The following is a 24,129-nucleotide window of genomic DNA, read 5'->3' on the forward strand; positions in this document are numbered from 1 at the left end:
GACCCTCCTGGGGCTTTTGCTGGTGACACTAGAAACATCGTTGTCACTGTAGCTCAACACTCTCGGTTCATGTGCCAATAGATGTAGTAGCTGGTATTTCCCTGAAACAACATCCAAAAGGTTCAGAAGGCTTTTAGCCATCGCATGACTTTATGCTCCATCTGACCACAAGCATCGAATTAAATGACTAAGTAATTGAAAGCTGCCCATTGACACAAATTGACTTTGAAGAAAAGCAGTTGGCTCTGAAACTCTGAATTCACGGCGTGTAGGTTGTAAGTCACACATCTCCATCTCTTGGCTCTCCAGAGGCTCGCGTGGAGTTATGAGTTCTGAAGGGATTGGTGCGGAGTGCCAAGCCGACCTCTGCAGAGGGATACTACAAGTGTGTGGACTGGATTGTGGAGCTTAGGGACGATGCACTCACACTGCTGGTGTGCCAGTGTTCTGTCTGAGCTGGGAAGAGAGACATTGCAGAGCCCATCAGCAGGGTCAGGAATGAGCTCCTTAGGAGCTGGATGAGTGTTGATGTCTTTATTTACTTGGACATATAAAGTAGCCTAGTAGGAGCACATGGATAGAAAAAAGTGTGCCAATGTGCACTAGAGACTCTCTACCAATAGGTTTATTAATTTATGAAAAGTTAAGTGGCCTGTCTAGTGCCTATGAAATGATTGCTTTCTGATTCATTAAAGATCTCTCACTAAAAGTACCTCTTTCGCCAGCATGGCAGTATATGCCTGTAATCCCAGAGCTTGGAAGGCTTAAGTAAGATTACTGTGAGTTCACGGTTAACCTAGACAACACAGCAAGTACCAGACTGTCTCAAAAAAAATTCATTACATTTTGCTTTTGTATATATTTCAGAAGGCAGAAGACCACATTATCTTCATTCTGAGGCAGGGCTGGGATTATTAGAAAGAACAGTGGAGTGGGGGTGTTCTTTACTAAGGACAGACATCCCGTCACCTTCACCTCCAACTTGACAGGACTAGGGTGCTGTTGTTCAAAGCTTATAAATCCCCCTTCCAAAAGTCCTCAGCGATTCACTTTTTGCATTATACTTCTGGGTTTGGTGATGATTTTCACCCGTCTCTTTGGCCTTTGGGTCTACAATTACAGAGAGAAGAAACCAGCAGCCCTGTGCGTATGCGACACAAATGAGCACAGGCCTTGTGCATGAGAGTGCCTTGTCCTCCCGGCTCAGATCAATATTGCATTAGCTTGTGAAGCTGAGGTCCCCCTGTTGTTCACGAAAATTCAATACCTCTTTGTATTATTGTCGCCAGAGCCTTACACTCTCGTATCTTGAGGGCTCCTAAGGGAACGTACAGGGATCTGTCTGGGGGCAATGTTCTAAAAGACAGAAGGCAGATTTACCCAGCATGCCTCCAACATTATAAACCAGTGAGTCATGGAGACTCTCTAAATTATGAGTCTGCATTAGACAAGTTCTCTTCTGTTTCCTCTTTCAAAGAGACTCCCCCCCTCGCCACCCTCCCCAAGGAATGGGGTGATAGGGGAGGGGGAAGATGGCTGTCAGTGCCTCCATGGGTACTGCCGCTTCCCTCGCCAGTGTTGAGCGGGAAGGTCAGGGGCTGTGGTGATCAAGGAACAACCTCAAGGATTAGGATTGTCAAAGTTTGCCCACAAACTAAAGTAAAAGATTATGAAAGCACACTAGCAGAATTTAAATGAGAGGGAACCATGAGGAGAGGATGAATGGACGCTAAGCCTCCCATTTATAACTGCAGACCAAAATGGGATTCTTATCCCAGGCAAGGGAAGAACTGAGTTCTTGGCTCCAGCAAGATGGTTTTTGGGCATACATTATGGACAACCTAGAGCTCCTTGGCCAAGAAAAGAGGCGTTGAATTGGAGGCAGGACCTCCCATCCAGAATGAAGAAAGCCTGGCACAGAGCTAGCACTTGGAGAAGAAATCCAGGCCAAGATTAAGCTGAAAAGAAGTGGGAACAATGAGAGTTCCATTTTCTGAAGCAGATGTAACGAAATTCTCTTTGCAACGTTCGAAGCTACTGACCGGTGTGATGCCCTTTCCAGGATCATTATCAGTCTCCATCCCAGAATGCCCCTGTGTTTCCTTCACGGTAGACCACGTCACATGCCACATTCTGTGTTTCCAGCGACAGGGCGAAAGCAGAGAGAACGGTCTTTGAATTCAGCCTGGTTGATGACTTTGAACACTCCAAATAACTGGATAACCAGGGCAATGCATAGTGGACTGGGAGCTGAGGCTTAGTGGGCAGAGTGCTTACCTAGCATACACAAAGCCCTGAATTCACATGTGCAAAGAGTATTGTGTCAAAGCTGGGCATTGAGTTCAGTAGGTAGATTGGCTTACCTCATGATAAACCATGATAAACCAGGGCTAAGGAAGCCCCGAGTTCAATCCCCACTGCATATACCAGGCATAGTGGGACACACCTGTAATTCTAACGGTGGAAGCAGAAAGATTGGAAGGTCAAGGTCATTGTCAGCTACACAGTGAGGTTGAGGCCATTCTAGCATGCACATTAAACCTTTCTCAAAGGGCAACAGAAATAAACTGAACTATGTGTTTGTTTGGTTGGTTAGTTTAAGAGGTCAAACCGGTGAAACTGAAAACCTGTCAGCCAAGGATCTACATACTCTAAAATACGAAGTGTTCAGATTGGCTCCCACTAGAAAGTCAGTGGTTCTTAGGGGCTTTGAGAAGACCAACTCTTGTGGAATTCACTTTTGCAATGATATTTGGATCACCTTACCCCCAAAGGTACCAGTTACATGCTTGCTCCTTGGAGACTCATGACCCTGTCCCTCCACCCCAGGAAGCAAGGAAAGGCTACCACCTGAGATTCTTAGGCGGAGCTGTGATTCTCAACTAAAGTGCACAGAACAATGGTTTTCTGGTGGTGGTGGTGGAGGGGGGGTCTGTCCCTCAAAATCCAAGCCATCTGGTCTGTCCTTACCATATGTGCGGTAAAAATGCTAGGGAGAAAATGACTGCTTTTCTGTCTCGTTGATCTGAGCAGATCTGTGGAGAGGACCCGCGACTGCAAGGGGCTTCTGCCCTATGTGACTCATCCTCAGGGTTGGGTTAAAACACTTCAGCAAAGGCACAGCTACGTGACCCAAATTAGAATTTGACTTTAACACAAATTAATCAGTGTTCTGGGCCGTTCATGGCCTGGGGCAGACATACCTCTGCTGGGTACAAATGGTTGCTGTAGGCCGTTTCATGGCCATTAAACATAGTGTAGTACAATCCCCATTCTTGGGTTTGGAAGAGTTAAACACAGTCAGAATTTAGAAAACACATCCATTCATTTTGACGGTAACTTATAATAACTTATATAACTTGTGAGTTATATAATAACTTATATAAAATATCAGTGTTTGTAGTCTCTAAGTCTTGAATGGTTAGAACTGTCTATAAGTCAGTGGACTCAGCCCTGAGAAGTGTTTTGTCAAAGATTTTGTCTAAGTGTGTGATGTGGGTGGCTTAGCATCCAGGGCTGTGTAACGGAATGAGGAAGGAAACCTGGGTTGTGTGGTCTGGATGCTTCCTGGGACATTATGTCTCCCCCAGGCTCTCCACTGGGGAAAGAAGAAATTAGACATCCTGGAACTTGCCTAGCTGGTGTCTTTTCCTGCTGAGCTTTAGAAACAGCTTGGTTGAAATGACATTCTTTACTATTAAAGAAAGATCTCTCTCTCTCTCTCTCTCTCTCTCTCTCTCTCTCTCTCTCTCTGTGTGTCTCTGTCTCTCTCTCTCTGTCTCTGTCTCTCTCTGTCTCTCTCTGTCTCTCTCTGTCTCTCTGTCTCTCTCTCTCTGTGTCTCTCTCTCTGTCTCTCTCTGTCTCTCTCTCTCTGTCTCTCTCTCTCTCTCTCTCTCTCTCTCTCTCTCTCTCTCAGTGTATATGTCTACAACCTCAGGTACCATTTCTCAGGAGCCGCCCCTTTTGCCTTTGTTTCATTTTTTATGTGTATATGTATGTATCGTGTGAGTATATATGTATATAACATGTGTTCTCATGTGAAGATATTGGGTGTCTTCCTCTGTTGCTTTCCTCTCTATTTTCTGAGGCAAGAGCTCTCATGGACTACAGAGCTCACTCACCAGCCTGTCTTTGAGATCTCCATTCTGAGTTCTGGGCTTACAGCTGGGCCGTGATGCCACAGCCTCCCTGTTTTACTTGTAGGCACTGGGGATGTGAACTCTGGTCTTAGTGGCATTGATTCCCGAGAACAGCCGTGCTGATTGGAGGGTATGTTTATGACTGCGTGTGCCAGTTTGAGCTCCCTTCCAAATCCTCTCCACAGGTTCATCCAGCATCTGCACTGTTCACCGATTAACCAGGAGAGACTCACGCGAGGCTACAGCAGTCTTTGTGTCCTGCTGAGGCTTGTGCTTATAAATGGGAATTTTTGCTGTAGGAGAAAAGACAATCTGACATCTCTGTGTCTCTACTTTTCCAGTCGGCCCTTACATCGGGCGCTACTGCGGGCAGAAAACACCAGGTCGGATCCGTTCTTCCTCGGGCATTCTCTCCATGGTCTTCTACACCGACAGCGCAATAGCAAAGGAAGGTTTCTCGGCCAACTACAGCGTGCTACAGAGCAGCGTCTCTGAAGGTCAGTGCGTGCCCGTCTCACAAAGCCCCGTAGTAAGCACAGCCCATTATTTCTCCTACACCTGCGGCCGCACAAAACGCTAGAGAAATGTTCTGTGAACGGCGGTGCCCACTGTTTGTTTTTCTGTGAAGAAAGAAAAAAAAAAAAGCTTTTTGTGTGTGAGAGTCGGTTGGAAAAATATCATTTGGTGTACTTCCTCCATAAAATTATGTGAGCCTCCACAGTTAGGGAAGTGGAAAATGACTGAACATGGCCTGGGAACAATGAGAGAGGTCACCTGGGGGCTTCCCTGGCACCTCCATGGCACAGGTGTCAGGAACCACAAAGGGCAGTTCCTGGCAGAACCAGCCACGGGTAGCTGATACACAAATCAGTCACACACAAGGACTGTTGGCCGTGGGAGACCATGGGGGACTCTGTGTTTGCGTGTGTGAGAGAGAAACAGAGAAAGACAGACAGACAGACAGACAACAGCTTATAGATAGTAGTTCTGTCCTTCCACCGTGTGGATTCTGGTGGCAAAGGTTTTTACCTGCTGAGCCATCTAACCAGCTCTAATTTTTCTTTGAAGACAGAATCTCATGTGCACCACGCTGGCCCGGTCAAGGAAGACCTTTAACTCTTAAGTCTCCTGCCGCTAACTCCCAAGTGCTGGGGTTACAAGTGTGCAGCACCTTATCCAGATATGCAATGTTAGGATTGAACCCCGGGCTTGGTCCGTGCTAGGCAAGCAGTAAACCTGCTAAGCCTGAGACCCAGCCTGGAAAAGGAGAATATTTCTGTTTGTCTCACATACCTTCCCAACAAAGAGAGCAAGGTATTTTTTAAAGACCTTATTAAAAGTGCTCAGGGCAGGGGAAATAGCTCAGTGGTAGAATACTTGCCTGCAATTCAGGAGTCCCTAGATTCAGTTCCCAGTGTTACAACCCCTCTGCACAACAGAAAAATAAAACAAAAACAACAACAACAAAAAAAGAAATACTGCCTGAAGTTCGTGTGGCTAAGGGTTCTTTTGAAGGTCAGACAAAGAAAAACCTGGTTTTGTTGCCCTGCATAGTAGCTTGGGAAGGAGCCCTGGGTGAGGACTGCGTGTTTCAGAGTTCTGCTAGGGCTTCTGACATCTTCTGCCCCAAATCTGACTGGAAATGAAAAGGCAAATGAAATTCAAAACCTCTGCACTTTTTTGGCTAGTTAAAACCTCATCTGTTAGGACACGAATCTTAAAAAAATGTGAAATTTCCGTGAGTTGAACCTATTGGTCAGCTCAGCTTCCCACTGATACAACAAACACCATGTTTTTCAATCTAAGAAAAAGGTTTCTTTTTTATCTCTAATTTATTTTATTTTGACACGTGGTGTCGTGGATCCCTGGCAGACCTTCAGCTCAGTATGTAGGTGAGGATGACCGTGAACTCCTGGTCCTGCCTCCGCCCCCAGGATGCTGGGATTGCCGGAGGTGCGTGCACCACACCAGATGACGGAGTGCTAGCTGGCCACCTCTGTGGTTCCTCTCCTGTACTCTACCAACCAGACCACATCCCTTCACCTCAAAGAGCATTTGTCAACCTTAGCCCACACAGGAGAGTTAATAATAGCTGTGCTGACATTCATAATCGTATTCCTAAATATCTCCATTCAGGATAACATAATTATAAGTGCCATGTTCCAATCCTCCCATGTTGCATATTTTGCCAGACTTTGTTAATGAACTCTTTTCTCATCTCTCTGTCTCTGTCTCTCTATCTGTCTCTCTCTCTGTGTGTGTGTGTGTGTGTGTGTGTGTGTGTGTGTGTGTGTAAACCTGACATTGACATCAGGCTATGTGTTCAGTCACTGTCTACCATATGTTTTGAGACAGAGCCTCTCAGTGAATCGGGATTATGGACTGGTTGGACTGGCTGGCCAGCAAGCCCCAGGATTCTGACTAGCAGTGTTGATATCACAGGCCCAGCTGCCTTTTACGTGGGTGCCTAGGATCAGATGCAGGTCCTAACCATTACTGAGCCATCTCCCTATGTCTTATGCCGTGAATGAACTCTTTAGTTTGCCACATTAAATTTAAAATGTGTCTTCTGCCCTTCATAATTTGCCTGCAGATTTCAAATGTATGGAGCCTCTGGGCATGGAATCCGGAGAGATCCATTCGGACCAGATCTCTGCATCCTCACAGTACGGCAACAACTGGTCTGTAGAGCGCTCCCGCCTCAACTACCCCGAGAATGGGTGGACTCCAGGGCAGGACTCCTATCGGGAGTGGATCCAGGTAGGTGGTACAAAACTGGGCAATGGTTGGGCTGGGAGACCTATATGAGGCATCTGGAAAGATTGTAAAACAGAAACGGGTTCTATGACAACCACAGGAAAGAGCCTGAACAAGATTCGACCCATGAAAATGGTCACACTCATGCACACAGAGTAGCAAGGTAGCTGCAGGTGGTCCCCAGAAACCATTCTTTTCTTCTCAAGTCCTTCCCACAGTTCTTTCCAGAGTTTGAGTAGATACCTCACTTCCATCACAACTAGAAGGTAAGGTGTTTTCCGCCAACAGCTACACATTCATTTCCTATGTTGCTACAGTTCTATTTCTTTGTTGGAATATAGGAATTCTGTCAGTAGGGTGTGTTTGAGATCTTTGCCTCCCAGCACTCAGGGAGGCAGAGGCAGAGGCAGGTGGATCTCTGTGAGATCAAGGCCAGCCTTATCTACAGAGTGAGTTCCAGGACAACCAGAGATTTGCAGAGAAGCTCTGTCTCAAAAACAAAAACAAAACAAAACAAAAATATATTGGGTTTTCAGTTTGATTGGAGTTCTGTGTAGCTAATTGAGGGCATTTGCTAACTTGTATTTGTGCATGAGCATGGAAGAATCCTCGTGTTTATCTTCATTAGTGATTTGTTGCTACTGCTTTTACTAGATCCTTACTCACTGCAGCCACATGGTTCTCATCCCCCAGGTCTGTTCTGTTTTCCAGGAGTCATCCCTAGTACCAGTCTGAGTACCCAACCTTGTACAGCCTTGACTTCTGAATGTTCCCACCCATATTGTTAATACAGCTTCTTGTTGCAAGAAAATATCTGGCAAACGCAACTTAAGGGAGAAAGGGTGTGTTTTGGCTCAGCTGCAGGTGATACACCTCATCATGGCAAGGAAGATGTGGCAACCTGTGCAAGGGTCAGCTGGTCACATTGTATCAGGTCACAAAGAAAGAGGAATGCTCGTTCTCAGCTCACTTTCTCCCTTTTGTGCATTCCAGGACCTCAGACCAGTTGTCTGCTTTTAGGGTGTGTCTTCTCACCTCAGTGAACTTAAGTTAGAAGATCCCTTACAGTCAGTTTCAAAGATTTGTTTCCTTTGTGATTCTAGATCCTATCACACTGGCAATCACGATTAACCATCTCGCCACCACCCAAGGTCCTGTGCTTGGGCTCATGGGGTCTGCACCATTGTTTAATGAAGCATGTGTATGTGCATATTCTGTGTAAATGCAAATCAGTTGGCCTAAGAGGCTTCCATTTATTGCCTGATATTTAAAAATGACTAACTCCAGAGAGTCTCTATGCAAGAAGAAAGCTGGGATGGTTTATCATTTCCCATGTCCATTGCTGTTTCAGTCATTTGAGCACAAATACAGGATTCTGTTTTACTTTGCAAAAGTCAATATTAGTTTAGCATACACTTAAAGTGAAAGAGCCCATTACGGGAGACTGAACCCATGCTAACCTCTGAATGATAACCCTGAGCCACGTAGGGAGGGTGGGAAAAGATGAGGCCTCACTCGGGATTGCTGAAGCCTGCTTTAGATGAAGCCAGAGGTGAAATTAATTTGCTCATGGTAGCTTGTCTTTCCATGTCTCCAAACCCACAAGCAGCTCCTTGTGAATGACAGACGCAGCTCTGGGGGAAGCTTGCATTTTTGCAGTGCTAAGCATGTCTGCATGATAATGCATTTCTATTCTGGGTAACGTGGACCTTACTCAATAATGGGGCCCCTGTGGTCCTGCAGGGGGTTCTGAAACTGCCATAGTAGCAATTCTTCTGCACGAACCAGTTCCTCATTGGCAGAAACATGGAGAGCAAATGGGCACTCCTGAAGCTCTTGTCATAGGGACAGGACCTCACGTCATTTTTAGTAGATGCAATCTGAGATAGCTGCGGAAAAATGCCATCCAACCCTTTCCCTCATGGAGTGGTATGGTCAGGAGAAACATGGCAGCCTCCCCCAAACACACACAAAAGGTTTGTTGCTATTCATATTCCTCCACCCCCAGGCTGGCCAAAGGCTCAGGCCTTTACATATCAAGCTGATCAAGGGGTGGCTGTTATCTGAAATGTCCCTATCGGCAAGGCAGCAGAGGAAGCAGACCAAGCAGACCAGAGACAGTTACCCCAGCTGTTGAAATTCCTGTGCAGCAATTCACATCTCATGGACAGTGCCTTGTCACCTGGTCCCACTCAGCCTATCTCTGCGGAGGTGGATGCACCAGCTATGGTGCCTCTCGTGAGCTGTTCCCCATGTTGTTTGCTTCTGAGGTGTCCTGGACACTTTTCTTTTTGAGGAAGGAACTCCTATAGCCCAAGATGGCCTTGAACTCACTAAGTAACAGAGGATGACCTTGAACTTCTGATCCTCTTTCCTCCCCCACCCCCCACCCCGTGCCAGAATTGCAGACAGGGATCAAAACATCTGGTTTTATTTGGGGCTGGAGGTGGAACTCAAGGCCTCCTAAATGCTAGGCAAACCCCCTGCCAATGAGCCACATCCCCTTCTAACAGCAGGCAGATTTGACCTAATCCCCTAATCATGAGAAGGACCTTAAACTCTTCTGTTTCCAAACCAGGGACACTGAGGCTGAGGAAGATGATTAAGTGTCCGTCACAGGCGGCACCCTGGACTTGGAAACAGAATCTGTTAGGCTCCCCAACTCCTCTTGCTTCTGCACATTGTCAAGTGTGGTGGCTTTTTGGTTCATTTTGCCTTCAGATGCGTGTCTCTCTCAAGAACCCCAGATTCTGTCCTGTCCTTTCCCTCTAGGTGAAGACACTCACGCTGGCCATGTGTAGGGACCTCACCCCTCGGTGTCTGCCAAAGGTGACTGTCATGGAAGCTTAGCTTCTTGTTTACATTGAAGTGAAACTGTCCTTTTCCTTGGGCACTCAGAGCTCATTTACACACTTACGTCTGTGCTCGTGGTAGGAACGGTTATCACCCACCCATCACTAATTATGAAGAATCTCATGTGCTTCCAACTTGTCTTGAGCTCCTTGGACGTGGTTGGCTGGTTGTTTTCATCAGATGGATGTTTTATAAATTAACCGACAAGTACAGCGTAATTCAGACGAAGGGCCAAGGCAGGCGCTGCTAATCACGCCGCATCGCACGTACAGCGGCATGCACGTAGGCTTCTATTTTTATACACATGATTATGCAGATGACATTTGTCTTGATTTTTCAGCTTTATCCCATTTTGCATGAAATACGCCCCACAAAACACGTTGCTGTAGCAACAACGAGAACAAATACTTGCATGTGTTAGATTAATAAAACAGCATTGGAAATGGCCTTTCCTTAAAGCCAGGAACAGCCCTTCGTGCCCATTGTTTTCTCTAGGAAATTACCAAGTAACATATAAAAAAACACAACAACAATACATCGTTAGCCCTGGATATGAGCGTCCACACTAGTGTTTCCTGTGAGATCGCTGGTCTGCCAGGAAGCTTCAAAACAAGGCAAGGAGCGGCCTGCTAAGAAGAAACATGAAGGGAAGTCCCGGCTGGAAGGTTCTCGAATGGCCACATCCTGCTCACAAGGCCACTTCACAAAAAGTTCTTGTGCGTGGTCACAGTTGAACACAATGTAAAATTGGTTCATTTTTTTCCCAGAGTATTCCATTCTGTAGTCTGTCTTCTAGGCTTACTTATATCAACATAATCTTTTTTTCTTTGTTTCTAATTAAGCAATCATAGACTCAGTATATCTGTGATGCCATCAAAATCCTTATTTTTGTACACATCATTATAGCCCGACCGTAGACTCATGGAAATGAGCCACTGAAGCTCCACCAGCCTATGGCACTAGGCATCCCAGAGAAACATAGCCTGTGTTTTCCTTTTCTTCCACACAAAGTCCATATCATGTTGCATTTGTTCAAGAGACATGGTCTCATAGATCCTAACTGTAGCCATTCACACACAAAGCAGAATTTAATTTGTTAATTATTCCAATGTTTTATTAATGATGGTGTTCACCACACTGTAAACAGATTTATCCTTCCAGCTTTAATTAAAGCTCTTGGGAGCATTTTCCTCAAAACAACTGTGACTTTCCCTGATTAAAATGCCAGGAGACAAAAAAAGAAAAGCTACTGTAAGAGACACGAGGCTGGGTGGAAGATGAACTCTGCTGATCCCAGATAAATAAAAATGGCACCAGGGACTAATCTGTTACCACCCCCACCTCACCCCGCCCCACCCCCAGTGACTTCAGAAATAGAATTATTTGATAAACCAACTCAGACTGAAACCTCGCTCTTCACCAAATGGGAGGGCATTGTCTTTGGTGGAAAAAGAAATTTTGTAGTAGGCTATTTATGCCTGTGTGCACTCCAGAGGAACAGAATGCAGTTGGCAGCTTAACCACGTTCTGTTTGTTTGGTAAGTTAGACTCGTGCTGGAGAAGGCTTCTGGGAAAGCAGTTATAATGTGATGAGATTAGAACCAGAGAATAACTAGAAGCATGGAACTGGGGCTGGGCAGACAGCTGTGCCAGCATGAGGTCCTGATTCCACCCTGACCTTCTGTAAAAGAGCCTTCTATAACGGTGGCAGACTTTAGTCCCAGCATTGGGATGGAGGAAATAGGAGGACCCCGGAGCTTGCTAGTTTACCAGTCTAGCCCATTTGAAGAGCTCCAGACCAGTGAAGGTCATGTCTCGAAAAAGAGGTAGACTCATGTCTCATCTCTGGCCTCTAGATGCATACACAGACACACAGATACACACACACACACACACAGACACGCACACACTGCACACTGCATTTAAGAGCAAAGAGAAAACAAGTTGGACTTCTTTCAAGGACCACATGAAATAAAATAATGTTTTCTCTGGTAATCAACACTAATATACATTTTAATCACCTTTTAGATAGAAAACAAAGTGCTTGCTTATTCAGTTCCAAGAGTGTTTGATTTGAAGGTTTGCCTGTAACCTTTAGAGTATCCCCAGGTTGGAAGTTAGAATCTGCAGTGGTTTGTCTTAAAGCTGTGGGCTGCCGTTAGTATTAACAATTTTTAGACAGCGTTTGCTCCCCTCTTGCGCTTTGTTCCCAGTTGTCGAGTGTGAAGCAGGTACCCCTTAGGAAACCATCTCTGAGTTTCCACAAAGTCGCCAGCATCCTTTGGGTTTACAGTCTGTAATGCCTTCCTCTCGATCGCTTCCATCTGCCAAATCGACTAATCCAGAATGTGTATACAGCAGGGTTATTCTGACTGTAAACACGCTGTGTTTATAAACCAGGCTCTCTAGGGGGTGCATTAACTCATTCCGATCATTAGCAAATTGCTGAAATTACAATAAAATGATACTTTATAAATCTGTAACGAGAGAACTGACAGAAATAGCTCACCGGGTTCCCCAAATGTGGAATGATGCTTGTAAACTTTAGTCTTAGCCAATTTAAGGAAATTACAGGTGTTCTGTTCAGTGTGTGTGTGTGTGTGTGTGTGTGTGTGTGTGTGTGTTACAACTATTATTGGTGCTCGAAATGTTCACCTGGAAGGTATATAATTTACTTTAAAATATCCCCCCAGGAGAGCCTTGACGCTTCCCTCACAGACCCACGTTTTGCACAGGTCTGATACCTAGGCGGGGTTCCCTCCAGAACATTGTTATAGAGGATTCTGTTCCCTGAGCCACCTTTCCTGGAGTTGTCTCGACTTTGGACTTTCCTGTTACAGGTCCTTTGAAGGTCATAACTAGAGATGCGTTAAATCCAGGGTCTCAGGGGTCTAGGGTGGATCTGGTTGAGGGGAAACAGGAACTCATGTAACATAATTGTTTCAATACTTTGACTGCTTCGCCATGTAGGAGTTACCAGGATGGTTTAAATAACTTTGGTCAAGTTGACCACTTAACTCTGTTTTCGAAATCAGACAAATGGTTCTGCTAATGACCTTTTCATGTCAACACTCCCTAGAAAGCATGAATAACGTTTGCAAATAGCGTGGAAAGACCCAGGGTGGTTCATGGAGAACTGCGCTGAAAGGCTGGGCACAACCCTTCACTCTCAACACCCAAAAGCTGGGCACAAGGCTTTGCTCTTAGCTCTGCCTTCTCCTTATTGTGATGACGGTGTCTTGCTTTTAACCCACATTCACAGTTACATACTGAAAAAGATTTTTTTGTCTCTCCTTCCTAGGACACCTCAACTTGAAGTGTAGGACCAGAGTAGGTGTTAGCATCATTATCCCTGTTTATGCAGGCCCAAAGTCCCAAGATTTTCAGCAAATCAGAACGTGGACACCCTTGTTCCTGCTCAGCTCTTAGAGAGCTCTGTAGAGGGCTGTATCCATCTGAAGGGGATGTGGGAGCAGCGGCACGCTGAGTCCCAGCAGGCCCTGCTTAGCTGTTGGTTTGTAGACCGTCTATTAACCAGGCTCAACACTGTAGAAACTGTAACTGTGACACAGCACTGGATAAAGTGTGGAGAAGCCTCTTAGTGTGGAGGGGGCTCAAGCTGGAAGGGGTAGGTAGAGAAAGGGCTTGGGTCTGCTCTGTGACTTACAGGTTTGGAACAGTGCCCCTGGTGTACACACAAGATGCCCATGTGCCTTCCCACACAATAGTTCCTACTACGAAAAGATATTTGTGTCGATGTTTGATTTTTTAACACCCAGCCAAAAATTACCATCAAGAGGACGCTTAGAGTGCCCCAGACCCCAGCTTTGCATCATCAGATGGGTCAGGCTTCTTGAACAACAAATGATTTGCTACTGGATTCTTGGTGCTTCGTAACCTCCTTAATGCTGCTCTTTGAACTGGAATCTGGTTCTTTTGTTTTCCAAAGATACAGATGTATTTGTTTACCCAGAAAAAATCATATCACTGCTTCCCTGCTTGCTTATCTTGAGTTTCTCTATTTTTAGGTTTTAAAAGTGAACTGTTTTAACTGAATAAATACAGATGCTATTTTCGACTACTAGACAATCACACTCAAAATGCACAGAGATAAGGATGACCCTGGGGAACAAAAACACAGGATGAAATTATCCCTTGTGAGCAACAAGATCTGGGCAAAATGAGAATGAAATTAGCTCGTGTAGGAAGTGTTGCACACAGACATATTTTAGATGTCCTGAAGGATGCCAGTCACAAGTTTATTGTTGTTGTCTTTTAAGTTCCAACGTATTCCAGAGGAGGGAACAGACATTACCAAGGCTGTCTATTATTTATTAATTTATTGTTTCATAATATTACATCTTTATATCTATGACCTAACTGACAGCCCACTAAGTGTTCCTGGTTACCAGCCAACACCAAATCTGTGGACCAATGGAAAGGGAAGGCTGATGCTTTCACATCTGTTTTGGGTGAAAAGGCTGTTCCTGTCTGCGGTACTGAAAATTTAAAGAACTTCTGTTATTATACAATTGGGAACCCTCCGGGAGTAAAATGTTAATGAAATCCATAACGCTCGCAGGTTTTATGATAGCAGTTTTAGGAAATTCCTTTGGTGAGGTTTGTTGATTTCTGTCCCAGTGGTAATAATTGCACCTTTTACAGAGTGTGTTAATGTCCACATTTAGGAGCAACGGCTACGTTTCTGCTATATGTGATATAACACACCCACTCTTGAGCCTTAAATAACTTTCATATTGTAGTTTGAAAACTCCAGAAAAAAAGCAAATATGTCCTTTAAAACTGGGAGAACCCCTAGTTCTAGCAATATCCACAGACACCTCTAGTGATGAGAGCAAGGTCTGCACCCTGGCATCCAGGCTCAGATTTGAATGGAGATGCGGGACCTCATAGCTCTTGGTTAGTGCACCAGAAGACCCACACCAACACAAGGATCTCGATCAACATTAGAAGGGCAGTTTGGGTTGCTGACCTGAAACAAGGCTGACGCTTGAGAGAGTGTATGTATACACAACTATGTACACACCCAACCCTTATATACAAGCACATACAGACACGTATGTATACAAAATACATGGACATGGATGAGCATACATAAACACATCTGTACACATAAATGCATGTGTCTGTATGTATGCACACACAAACATGCATGTATACAAACTGCATGCCCATGTGTGAGTATACACAAACACACATGCACATACAAATTCATGTGCCTTTATCCACGCGCACTTGGGTTATTTCCTTTCTTTACCCCTTCCCTCCCCTCCCTCGGCAATCTAGTCTCATTCAACTCTAGGTTCCAATAAAGAGAGAAAAGTAGATTAAATTTTAAAATGCTCTGTATATCCCAACAGTAATAAAATGCATTATGCTTTTGTATTTCCAGCAGTTGACGAGAGTAGGCATTTGAGACTAATTGCACACATTATGACTGAGAATAATCACATATGTGCTTGTGCATGTGACTTGCATTTTGTTTTTATCAGCTCTGTCTGCCTCAAGGGGTTAAAAATGCATTGATGACATGCTTCTAATTGCTTTGTGTCAGGAGAACAAAGCCATCGCTGCAGCAAAGTTTTATTTTTCTTGCAATTCTAATGCTTAAACTTCCAACTACATTTTATAGATCTAGCATAGAGGATAAATAAACCCTTTCATTCTTTTAGCAAGCCTGAGAGGGCTATCGATACTGTTCTTCAGGGGGTAGGTGATTGGATAAGACAGCTTCTCGGGGCCTTTCAAGCATTTAAGATTCCATGATTCTATTAAAAATAAATGTACTCGATCCGCTGGTGCCCTGAGCTTGCCTAAAGATGAAAATATAAATATGTGGAGCATAGCTGGAACTCATTTTAAACGCAATTGATAATGGCGTGAGGCAGCGTGTGGCTAATTTTGTTCCATTAAGGACGTTTTTTTCCCTCAGATCAAGTAATTGTTAGGGCCGCCTCCACCACGAAGCTGAGGCGCTCATGCTGAGACTCTGTGTTGTGTGGTGGGACTGTTTCCCTTGGTTCTCCGGAGCTGCTCTGCTCCTAGAGACATCCAGCCCGTAAGTGACAAGGCACATACATCTCTGATGGGAATGTCTGCGAGGCTGGGGCTTACCTACTGCCACAGCCTGCTCGCACCTTCAAGTCTGGCCAACACCCAGGCTCCGTCTCTCCTTAAACAGAAAGTCATTTTTGTTCTGAGCATCTATAAGCTAAAAGACTACTCAGAAGGATAAAGGAGAAAGCCACACCATGCACCAGCCTCCCGAATAAAGACATCTTGGTTGTCTCTGCCTTCTAAACTCCAAGTGTTTACATACTGTAGACGCTGGTAAATCCCACCTCAGACCAGAGAAAGACCAGACCCAGCTAGGTATGCAGGCTCCAATTACGGGAGCAAGGACTTAGGCAGAGCCCTCAGTGTGAGAGGCTTTGGGAATTAAATACCAAATTTCTACTGCGAAATACTCAGGATAATTGAGAAGAAGTTCGAAAATCACAAGAAATGTGAAATCATGATGAATCCTTTTGCTGTATTAAGAAACGTGGAGCTTATAGAAAAAAGAATAAATATCTTCTTAAGCTCCTGATTTTAACAAAATAAGTATACATGCAGTGAGCCAAAGTTGGTGGCTATTTAAACATTTTCCAGAAAGTCCAGACTAAGGAAATCTGCGTAGTGGAAGCTCCTGACTCTTAAATCAGTTGCTTTTCTCATTCCTGTGATACACCCTGATGTAAGCATCTTAAGGAAGAAGTTTTGTTTTGGCTTACAGTTTGGGGGTCCAATTCCTCACGACGGGAATGGGATGACAACGGGAACAGGAGGCATCTGGTTGTCCTGTCGGATCCACAGTCAGGAAGCAGAGAGGAGGCAGCTCACTCTCTGAACATCACCCTCTTCTCTGAGGCTCAGAAGGGGGAGGGGCAGCCTCTGGCTTGGACCAGGACAGACAGCAGATGTTTCTGCAGGAGTGAGTCTTTAAGGAGACGAAAAGGGGAGAGTCTATGTTAGGATCAGTTGGTAGGTCCTGACTGGACGGGTTAGGCAGCAGCCTGCTAAAGATTCTTGATTGCTGGCCCTTGTTGTGTTGTCTAGGGAGTGAGGCAGTGGCTTGCTTTGGGAAGGTGATCTAACAGTTTAGCAAGGGAGAAGGAGGGAAAAGTCTGCTTGCATTTGCAGTGCTTGGGCTTGTTGGAGACCCCCTCATTGCGGCCTTCCTCCCTGAGTCTAGCTGGTCTAGACACTCCCTCACAGACATTCCCAGATCTCTCTCTCCTAGGTGATTCTAGATTCTGTCAAGTTGACAGTATTAACCATCACCTTTTAACTTAATTTTTTAAAGCATTTTTTAAAAATCCAGATTAGTCATTGCTACTAATCTCCATCAACAACATTTTCATAGTGTAAATATCATATTTTTCTACAGTTTATCATGTTTCCAATGATATAATGGTGTCATTATTTGTTTAGAAGGCATCCACACTACATGAAATAATTTATTTAGCAGTTATCAAATGTTAAAAATTATGACACTCACACATACAAACACACACACATGTACATATGACACAGACAAAAGAGGGGGAAAGCAGCCGGTACTTTTCCGTGTGCTTAGTATGTTTTCTCAAATATCAGCTGGCTGCTAAGTAGACGAATCTCATTTAGTGCAATAACCATGACGATCATTTTTCAAGACTTCTGCCTGGATGTTCTGTATCTGGGAGGGAGTGTGAGGCGCTAAAGCGTGCTTCCACCTGGAAACTCAGCTGTACTTCCCAGCCTCCACAGCACAGAAACTTAGCTCGCTTTCTAGAATGGTTTACATAAAAGTCTTCTTTCTACATCACTATGAAATGTCTAGATTTAGAATATTTATGTTTCTCATTTTAGATTCATCTCAGTTAAGGTCTTTTATCAAACATAATTCATACAGATTAAGAATCATCTTTCCATTTCTTTTTAATGCCTAGCGTTTTAATTAAAACCATGTGAAGTGGTGTGCTGTAATCCCTTAACTTTGCATCTCAGAGTATAACCACCATGTAATTGAATTCTCCCTGATCAGAAAGCCTGCAAAGTCCTATGGGAAGGGGGAAGCTCTCTGAAGCATTCCCAAGCATTTTAGCTCTGTGTCTGCCAAGAAGGACTTCCTCCACCCCTCATGTGTTTACACCCATTGCGGCCCGGCCACCTGCATCCGACAGGTAACTCTTACCCTTTGCCAAAACTAAAGCAGATGTGTCCAACTATGCGTAACTCAGCCAGTAGACAGTTTTCCACACAAGCAGGAGGAACAGAGTTTGATTGCTAAGGCCCACAGCAAAAGTCAGAGCGACAGTGTAGACCTAGGATCTCTGTGATGGGGAGGAGACAGGAAGGTTCCTGGGGCTAATTGACCTGCCAGCTGAGTCGAATAGCTGAGGGAAACAGATCAGGGAAAAGACAGTGTCTCAAAAATAAGGTGAAGAGACTGGAAGAGACACCTGATGGTTAACTTCAAACCTACACACACAGACACGAGTGTGCATGCATGTGTGCGCACACACCAGGATGGCTCCCGTGGATGAATGCCAGCCACGGTTTCTGGCATGTTAGAGGATTCCCAGCGGAGGTAGGAGAGGGGCAAAGAGCACAAACTGCCCTATGACGTCTGTGCCTGTGTCCTGCGGTTTTGCAAGTTGTCAGCCAGACATATTTTCCTCATTGTATGACCCAGGCTCAAACACTAGAAATTAGCGTCTGGGTTATTCTCAAAACATGGAAATAATTTACTGTTGTGTGAGCTGATTGCTTCTGGATTGTAAAGGAGGCTTGTGCTCCTCAGAGTGCTTTCTGTTGCCATCGCTGTCTCTTTCTTCTGGGTGAGGTCCCAGTGCGCTCTCTTTCTCCTACCACAGTCTGTGTGTTGTTCAGCTCAGCCACTACGAGTTCTAATCACAAGTCTTAGTCATTCTTTGAAAGTGTGATTTGGAAAACCATCCCCTTCAGAAATGACTCCGAGGGAAAGAATCAGTATACCAACGGACTGGTAAGCTTTCCCCAACAGGGAAATGCAGTCACAGTCTCCTTTATGTGTCTTCAAAACAATGGGGCCGAGAGTGGTGACCACGCCATTAGTGCTGGACTCTCGAGGCAGAAGCCTCAACTACGAAGACAGACACAGCTATGTAGACAAACCCCGCCCCAGTCTCTGGGCTACATTCATTATAACCTCAGGTTCAGCAATCCTGTCAGCTCCTGGCGGGATGTTTTATGTCAAATGGAAGAGTTTTCCCGACACCTGAACTCACAACCTCTCCATCAGCACATGAAACTCTCGTTATCGGGAGAGGCCAGCGTACATCACTGAGAAATGCCGGAAACACTGTGTGAAAGGAAGCTGTCAGGCTATATAGGGCCAGTGACTGATGGAGGCCATCACTCCCATCTGCAAGCCTTTAGTTTCCGTACCACCAACACCACACCCCCAATTTGTTTTGGAAACCAACATTTTAGGCAAAGGAGAAATCAAAGGCATGATTGGCTGTGGAACCCTGTAAGAATCACCCCCCTGTAGCCAAAAGACGCGCATGCGCAGAATCGAGCAACCACTTGTGTTGGCAGAGGGGCAGTACATATGTGTTCAGACAGATTGTAGAGACCAGAGGACAACCGTGGGTGTCACCCCTCAGGAGCTGCTCGTCTTATATGTGAGACAGGTTGTTGCAGTTGTGTGCTTACCCTTTCAGCTCTTTTTCTCTTTGGAGGGCCCGTCACCCAGCTCACAAATAAATCACAAGGAGATGTGTTACTGTTACTTACAAATGCCCAACGTTAGCTTGGTTTATTTCTAGGCAGCTTTTCTTACATTATCCTGTCTATATTTTGCCTCCGGACTTTTATCTTTCTCTATTCTATACGTACGTTTCTTTACCTCTTACTCCGTGGCTGGCCGTGTACCTGGGTGGCTGACCCCCTCGTGTCTTCTCTCCTTCTTCTTTTCTCCTTCTTTTCTTCTCCTTGATCTTCCCAGATTTCTCCTTCTATTTAGTCTCTCTGCCCATCAGCCCTGCCTATCCTTTCTCCTGCCTTGCAATTGGCCATTCAGCTCTTTATTAGACCAATCGGGTGTTGTAGGCAAGCAAAGTAACCCAGCTTCACAGAGTTAAACAAATGCAGCATGAAAGGATGCACCACATCTTTGCATCATTAAACAAACATCCCACAGCAACAAATGAATGTAACACATCTTAAAATAATATTCCACAACAGGGTGTCTCACAGACCTAGAACTCACGGGAGAGGTTAGACCGGCTGACTAGCGAACTACAGGATCCTCTGTCTCTGCCTTCCCTGTGCTGAGATGATAAGTGTGTGTGCCATTGCACCAGCTTTTTCTGTGGGCTTTGGCAGTTGAGCTTGGGTCCTCATGTTTGCACAGCACACACTCTACTTGACTAAGCCATCCCCTCCTAACTCCAGAACAACATTTTAAATAGAAATATTCCTTCCCTGTATTTAATATTTTCTTGATTCTTTTAGTTTGAAATCTTTTTAAACTGCCAAGAAACTAGAAAGGTGTGTGTCTGTCTGTCTGTCTGTCTGTCCTTCAGTGCACCTTTAATCCAGCTTAGCTATGTTTCTGCCTGAAGTTTGCCTGTTTTTTCTAGCCCCCCCCCCAATGATAACTCCATACAGTTTGCAAATTAGCAAACTTTACAACTTGCAATGGTGCAGAGAATTTAATGTTACTTTTACCAAACTACAGGAAAGACCTGAGGGATCCCCAGGTCTCAGACAGGTAGTCAGTTCATACTTAAACACCATAGGATGTCACACTTGTCTTCACTCCTGAACAGAAGTTGGGGCAGGCAGGGTGATGTCTTTAAGACTGTGTAAGATATAGCAGAAGTGTTATTTATTCTTGCCGCCTTTGAGGCAACTTCCAGGAGAAGAAAGGCTGAGTTCATGAGAGACCATTTGAGAAGTAGGTAACAAGGACCACTTCATACAGGGTGGACCCAAGCAACAAGACTGACTGGCACTCCAGCTTTAAGTGACGGTCTTTCAGAGGACTGGAAAGTTTATGACGAGTTACAGTATTCACAGTGTGAAATAAGAGGATGCGAGTGTAGCATCCCTCCTTACAGAGGGCGCTTAGTGGCTCAGCCACTGTCATGTTGACTTTAATGTCACGCGGTTGGCTTTTGTTTGGAAGAAAGGAGTTTCAGATCTTGCCAACCATGCTGGACTTAAAACAGCAGTGAATTTAAACACAAGGAACATTGGTGCCCCATCTGCTAAGGATTAGGAATATATGGGAGTAGTGAATTAAAACTGAAGAAGGCGCTCTCTCTCTCTCTCTCTCTCTCTCTCTCTCTCTCTCTCTCTCTCACACACACACACACACACACACACACACACACACACACACTTAGAGAAAAGTCACTCTTGTTCTCTGAGTAAATTCTGCCAAGAGGTATGAAACAGAAGAGCAATATTAATCCCGCGTGTAGGCCACTGGATGAGACTTTGCTGTTCCTTTTGTCTCTTTCCTCAGCCCTGGCCACTTCCTCAGCCAGAGTCTCTCCCATCCTGGGAGGCCCAGTTGAATGCATCGCTTGACCTTTGCAATAAAGCCCTTTCTATTCCATCCACAGTGCTGTCCCCTTCTCTGAGCTCTGTGACGCCCCACTGCTCTCAGTGTCCGCTTTGACTTCACTCTGCCCCCGTCCTGTGTGACATGCCATGCTTCTGTATACGCCTCTGCGCTTCTAAGAGTCATACAAGTGTTTGAAAGGGCCTTATCTGTACACGAGGCGTCCTTTGGTCCTGTGGTTCGTTGTCACCTCGGCATCTGAGCATCTCTGAGACTGTGGAGCCCGTGGCTGAGCTTCTGCAGCTTAGCTCTGGCTTTCTCAGCAAGGCTCACAGAGCGTCTCCTTGTTTCTAGGCAGTTTTAAGGATGACCGGAGACGTCATTGTCCTCACTGAACCCAGTGGGGCCACTACCCCAGAATTTAAAATGTCTTTTTAAATTAGTTGCTTCTGGTTTGCACAAAAGAGGTTAACCTGAGAGTGAAGAACTTTCCGGGAATCAGGTGCAGCTGAAACCAGAAGTTGGTTTTCTCTTAATGTAACTATGGTCAGAAGACCCAGCAACTAGACCACCAGGGAGCCTGGGTTCTTCCTGTCTTGCACTTGAAAAAAATAATTCATCACCATCAACTTATTTTTCCACCATATAATAATATTCAAAGTAAACTCTTCCAGTAGCCCTGGAGGACAGTATAAAATAACCAGCAAGCTGGCCACAGATGGTCTCATATTTCCTATAACTGCGCAGAATGATTAATTTCAAAGAAGAGCTGTGGGATCATATTTTTGCTGCCTCAGAACTTGGGGAGCAGCATGGGGTGTCACGAGCCACACAGAGTGACTCTGGACAAGGGGACATGTCACTTTGCTTCCCATGTTATTTGGCCATAAAACTTTTCTGGTTTAACTGGAGTTTCGAAGGAGGTATTGCATTTAAATTTAGTCCTTAAATGAAATACCCTATACATACAAAGGCTGCCATGCAGATTTTCTATTAAAAAGAACAATTTTACTTTCCAGCATTTCTTTCTATGTAGCACAATAATCATGACAAAATAATATAGGTAGAGAATTATGTTATTAACCATTAGAGGATTATGTTATTAACCTTGGGTGGTTGTGTTCTGATTAACATCTCTAAGAAGTCAGAGACCCTGAGTTTCAGGCAGACAATGGTCAGATGCTGTGAATTAGCCCCACTCAGCCTAGAATAGCTGAGGTCTACATGCCTGGCTAGGTCAGAAAACATGTGTTTTATCTAAGGAAATGAGACAATTACTTTAAAATATTTTCTTTAGCTCTAGTATCAACTGATGAATTAAACAGCCCTGAGTCATCAGAGATGTTCTGAAGGAAAGCCGCCATGGTCTTCCCCTTGCAAGCAGACTTTCCGGTTTTTAATCAGACCCCAGCTCTTTGTCCGTTATTTTCTCAGGCTGTAGTGCTCCCCTGCCAGGGGAGCACTAAAAGCTGATAAATGCTCCCTTGCCAATGCTCACTCACGGGGCAGTATTTTATTGAGCAAGGCAGATTTTCATTTTGGAAACGAGGTTTTCCACATTCCATTACCGATGGCCGGTTGTGCACAATCATGGCAGGCAGGGGCCTGCATTTCACGGCTCGGAGGCTGCGAGCTGTGTGATTTACTATACAATGCTGAGACACGCTGCTTCGTCCTCCGGTGATTCTCAGTCAAATGTGGGCTTTTCCTTGCTTCTCTTTATCTGTGGAATGTGTTTCCTGTTATTGCCAAGACAATGCCTTTGGCCTTAAAGGGTTTATTCTGGTAGATCCCTGAAAAGAAAGAACAAGGAAGAGGTCAGGGGACCCAGCGCCTGCTGGAGTCCCCTGGAGGTAGGACCTACCATGCTCCCTACCCCATGCCTAAAATGACAAGCTAGAGGTTTTCTTTTCTGTGTGTGAAAATAAGACACGGAGAGACAATCTAATGCCTTATACCAGTGCTGGAAACAGGGTGCCTTGTGGAGTCACTGATGTTCACCGAGCTGTGCAAACCGGCTCGGGAAGCAGCCACTAGAAAGAACTCCAAAGGAGTCCCAGGGACTTCTGAAGAGAGCATACATACCATTGGATGCTTTCCAGATGTTGATGTGTGTCACACCCCCAGTGGGACTCGCTCAATGAGCTGAGAGAATGCATTTGATGTGCGCTTGCACACATGTGCCAACCCCCACTCTGCATCCCTCCCCACCACTCACCCTTCATCCCAGAAGTCCCCAAACTCAGAAGTGAAAACTCATCCCTCCTCCAATCAAAACTCAGACCACTGGGAAGTAAGGACGGTCATCTAAAACTCAGAAGACAGTGCGTGAGGCAAAGCTGCTTGGGTACAGGGAGCCTGGATCTTTATGGGGAGAGGGAAGGAGTCCTCCAGAGCACAGAGTGCTCCCTGTGGAGCACTGCCCTGATCAGTCCTGGCTTCCCTACCCTTCCTGCCATTTGTCTTAAGGGCACCATTCCTGTGCCTGGGTCTCAAGGTTGGTGAAAGCACAGCATAGACTTGGGTAGTGATAGATCTGGAGGTTCCAGGTTGTCTCCATGGCTGCTGACTACTGCCTTCTGGTTGGGAAAACTGAGTGTTCCGTAAAGTCCATGCATCTCAGATCCACGTGTCTGCCGTAGTGGGAGAAGCATAGCTGCCTGCTTGGTGCCTGCTATTTTACCCTTTCAGTTCCTCATGGTCAATTCTGCTCTTTCTGCCCCCACTCCCCCAAAAAACCACCATTCTTTCTCCTCCTATGTAATTGCAGATTCCTAC

At 45.2% G+C, this 24,129-nt stretch overlaps 1 protein-coding gene across 5 annotated transcripts in view; it reads left to right on the top strand.

Annotated features, from left to right (window-relative positions):
* The window catches only part of Nrp1 (neuropilin 1), a 136,981-nt gene that overhangs the window by 61,631 nt on the left and 51,221 nt on the right, over positions 1–24,129 (top strand). For all 5 annotated transcript variants that reach the window (XM_075977739.1, XM_075977738.1, XM_075977740.1 and 2 more), the window contains 2 exons: positions 4,481–4,636; positions 6,733–6,899. In XM_075977739.1, the coding sequence (XP_075833854.1) occupies positions 4,481–4,636; positions 6,733–6,899 (323 nt within the window). The remainder of the gene's footprint in view (positions 1–4,480; positions 4,637–6,732; positions 6,900–24,129) is intronic.

Source organism: Microtus pennsylvanicus, chromosome 6 (genome assembly GCF_037038515.1).
Source record: "Microtus pennsylvanicus isolate mMicPen1 chromosome 6, mMicPen1.hap1, whole genome shotgun sequence".
NCBI lineage: Eukaryota > Metazoa > Chordata > Mammalia > Rodentia > Cricetidae > Microtus > Microtus pennsylvanicus.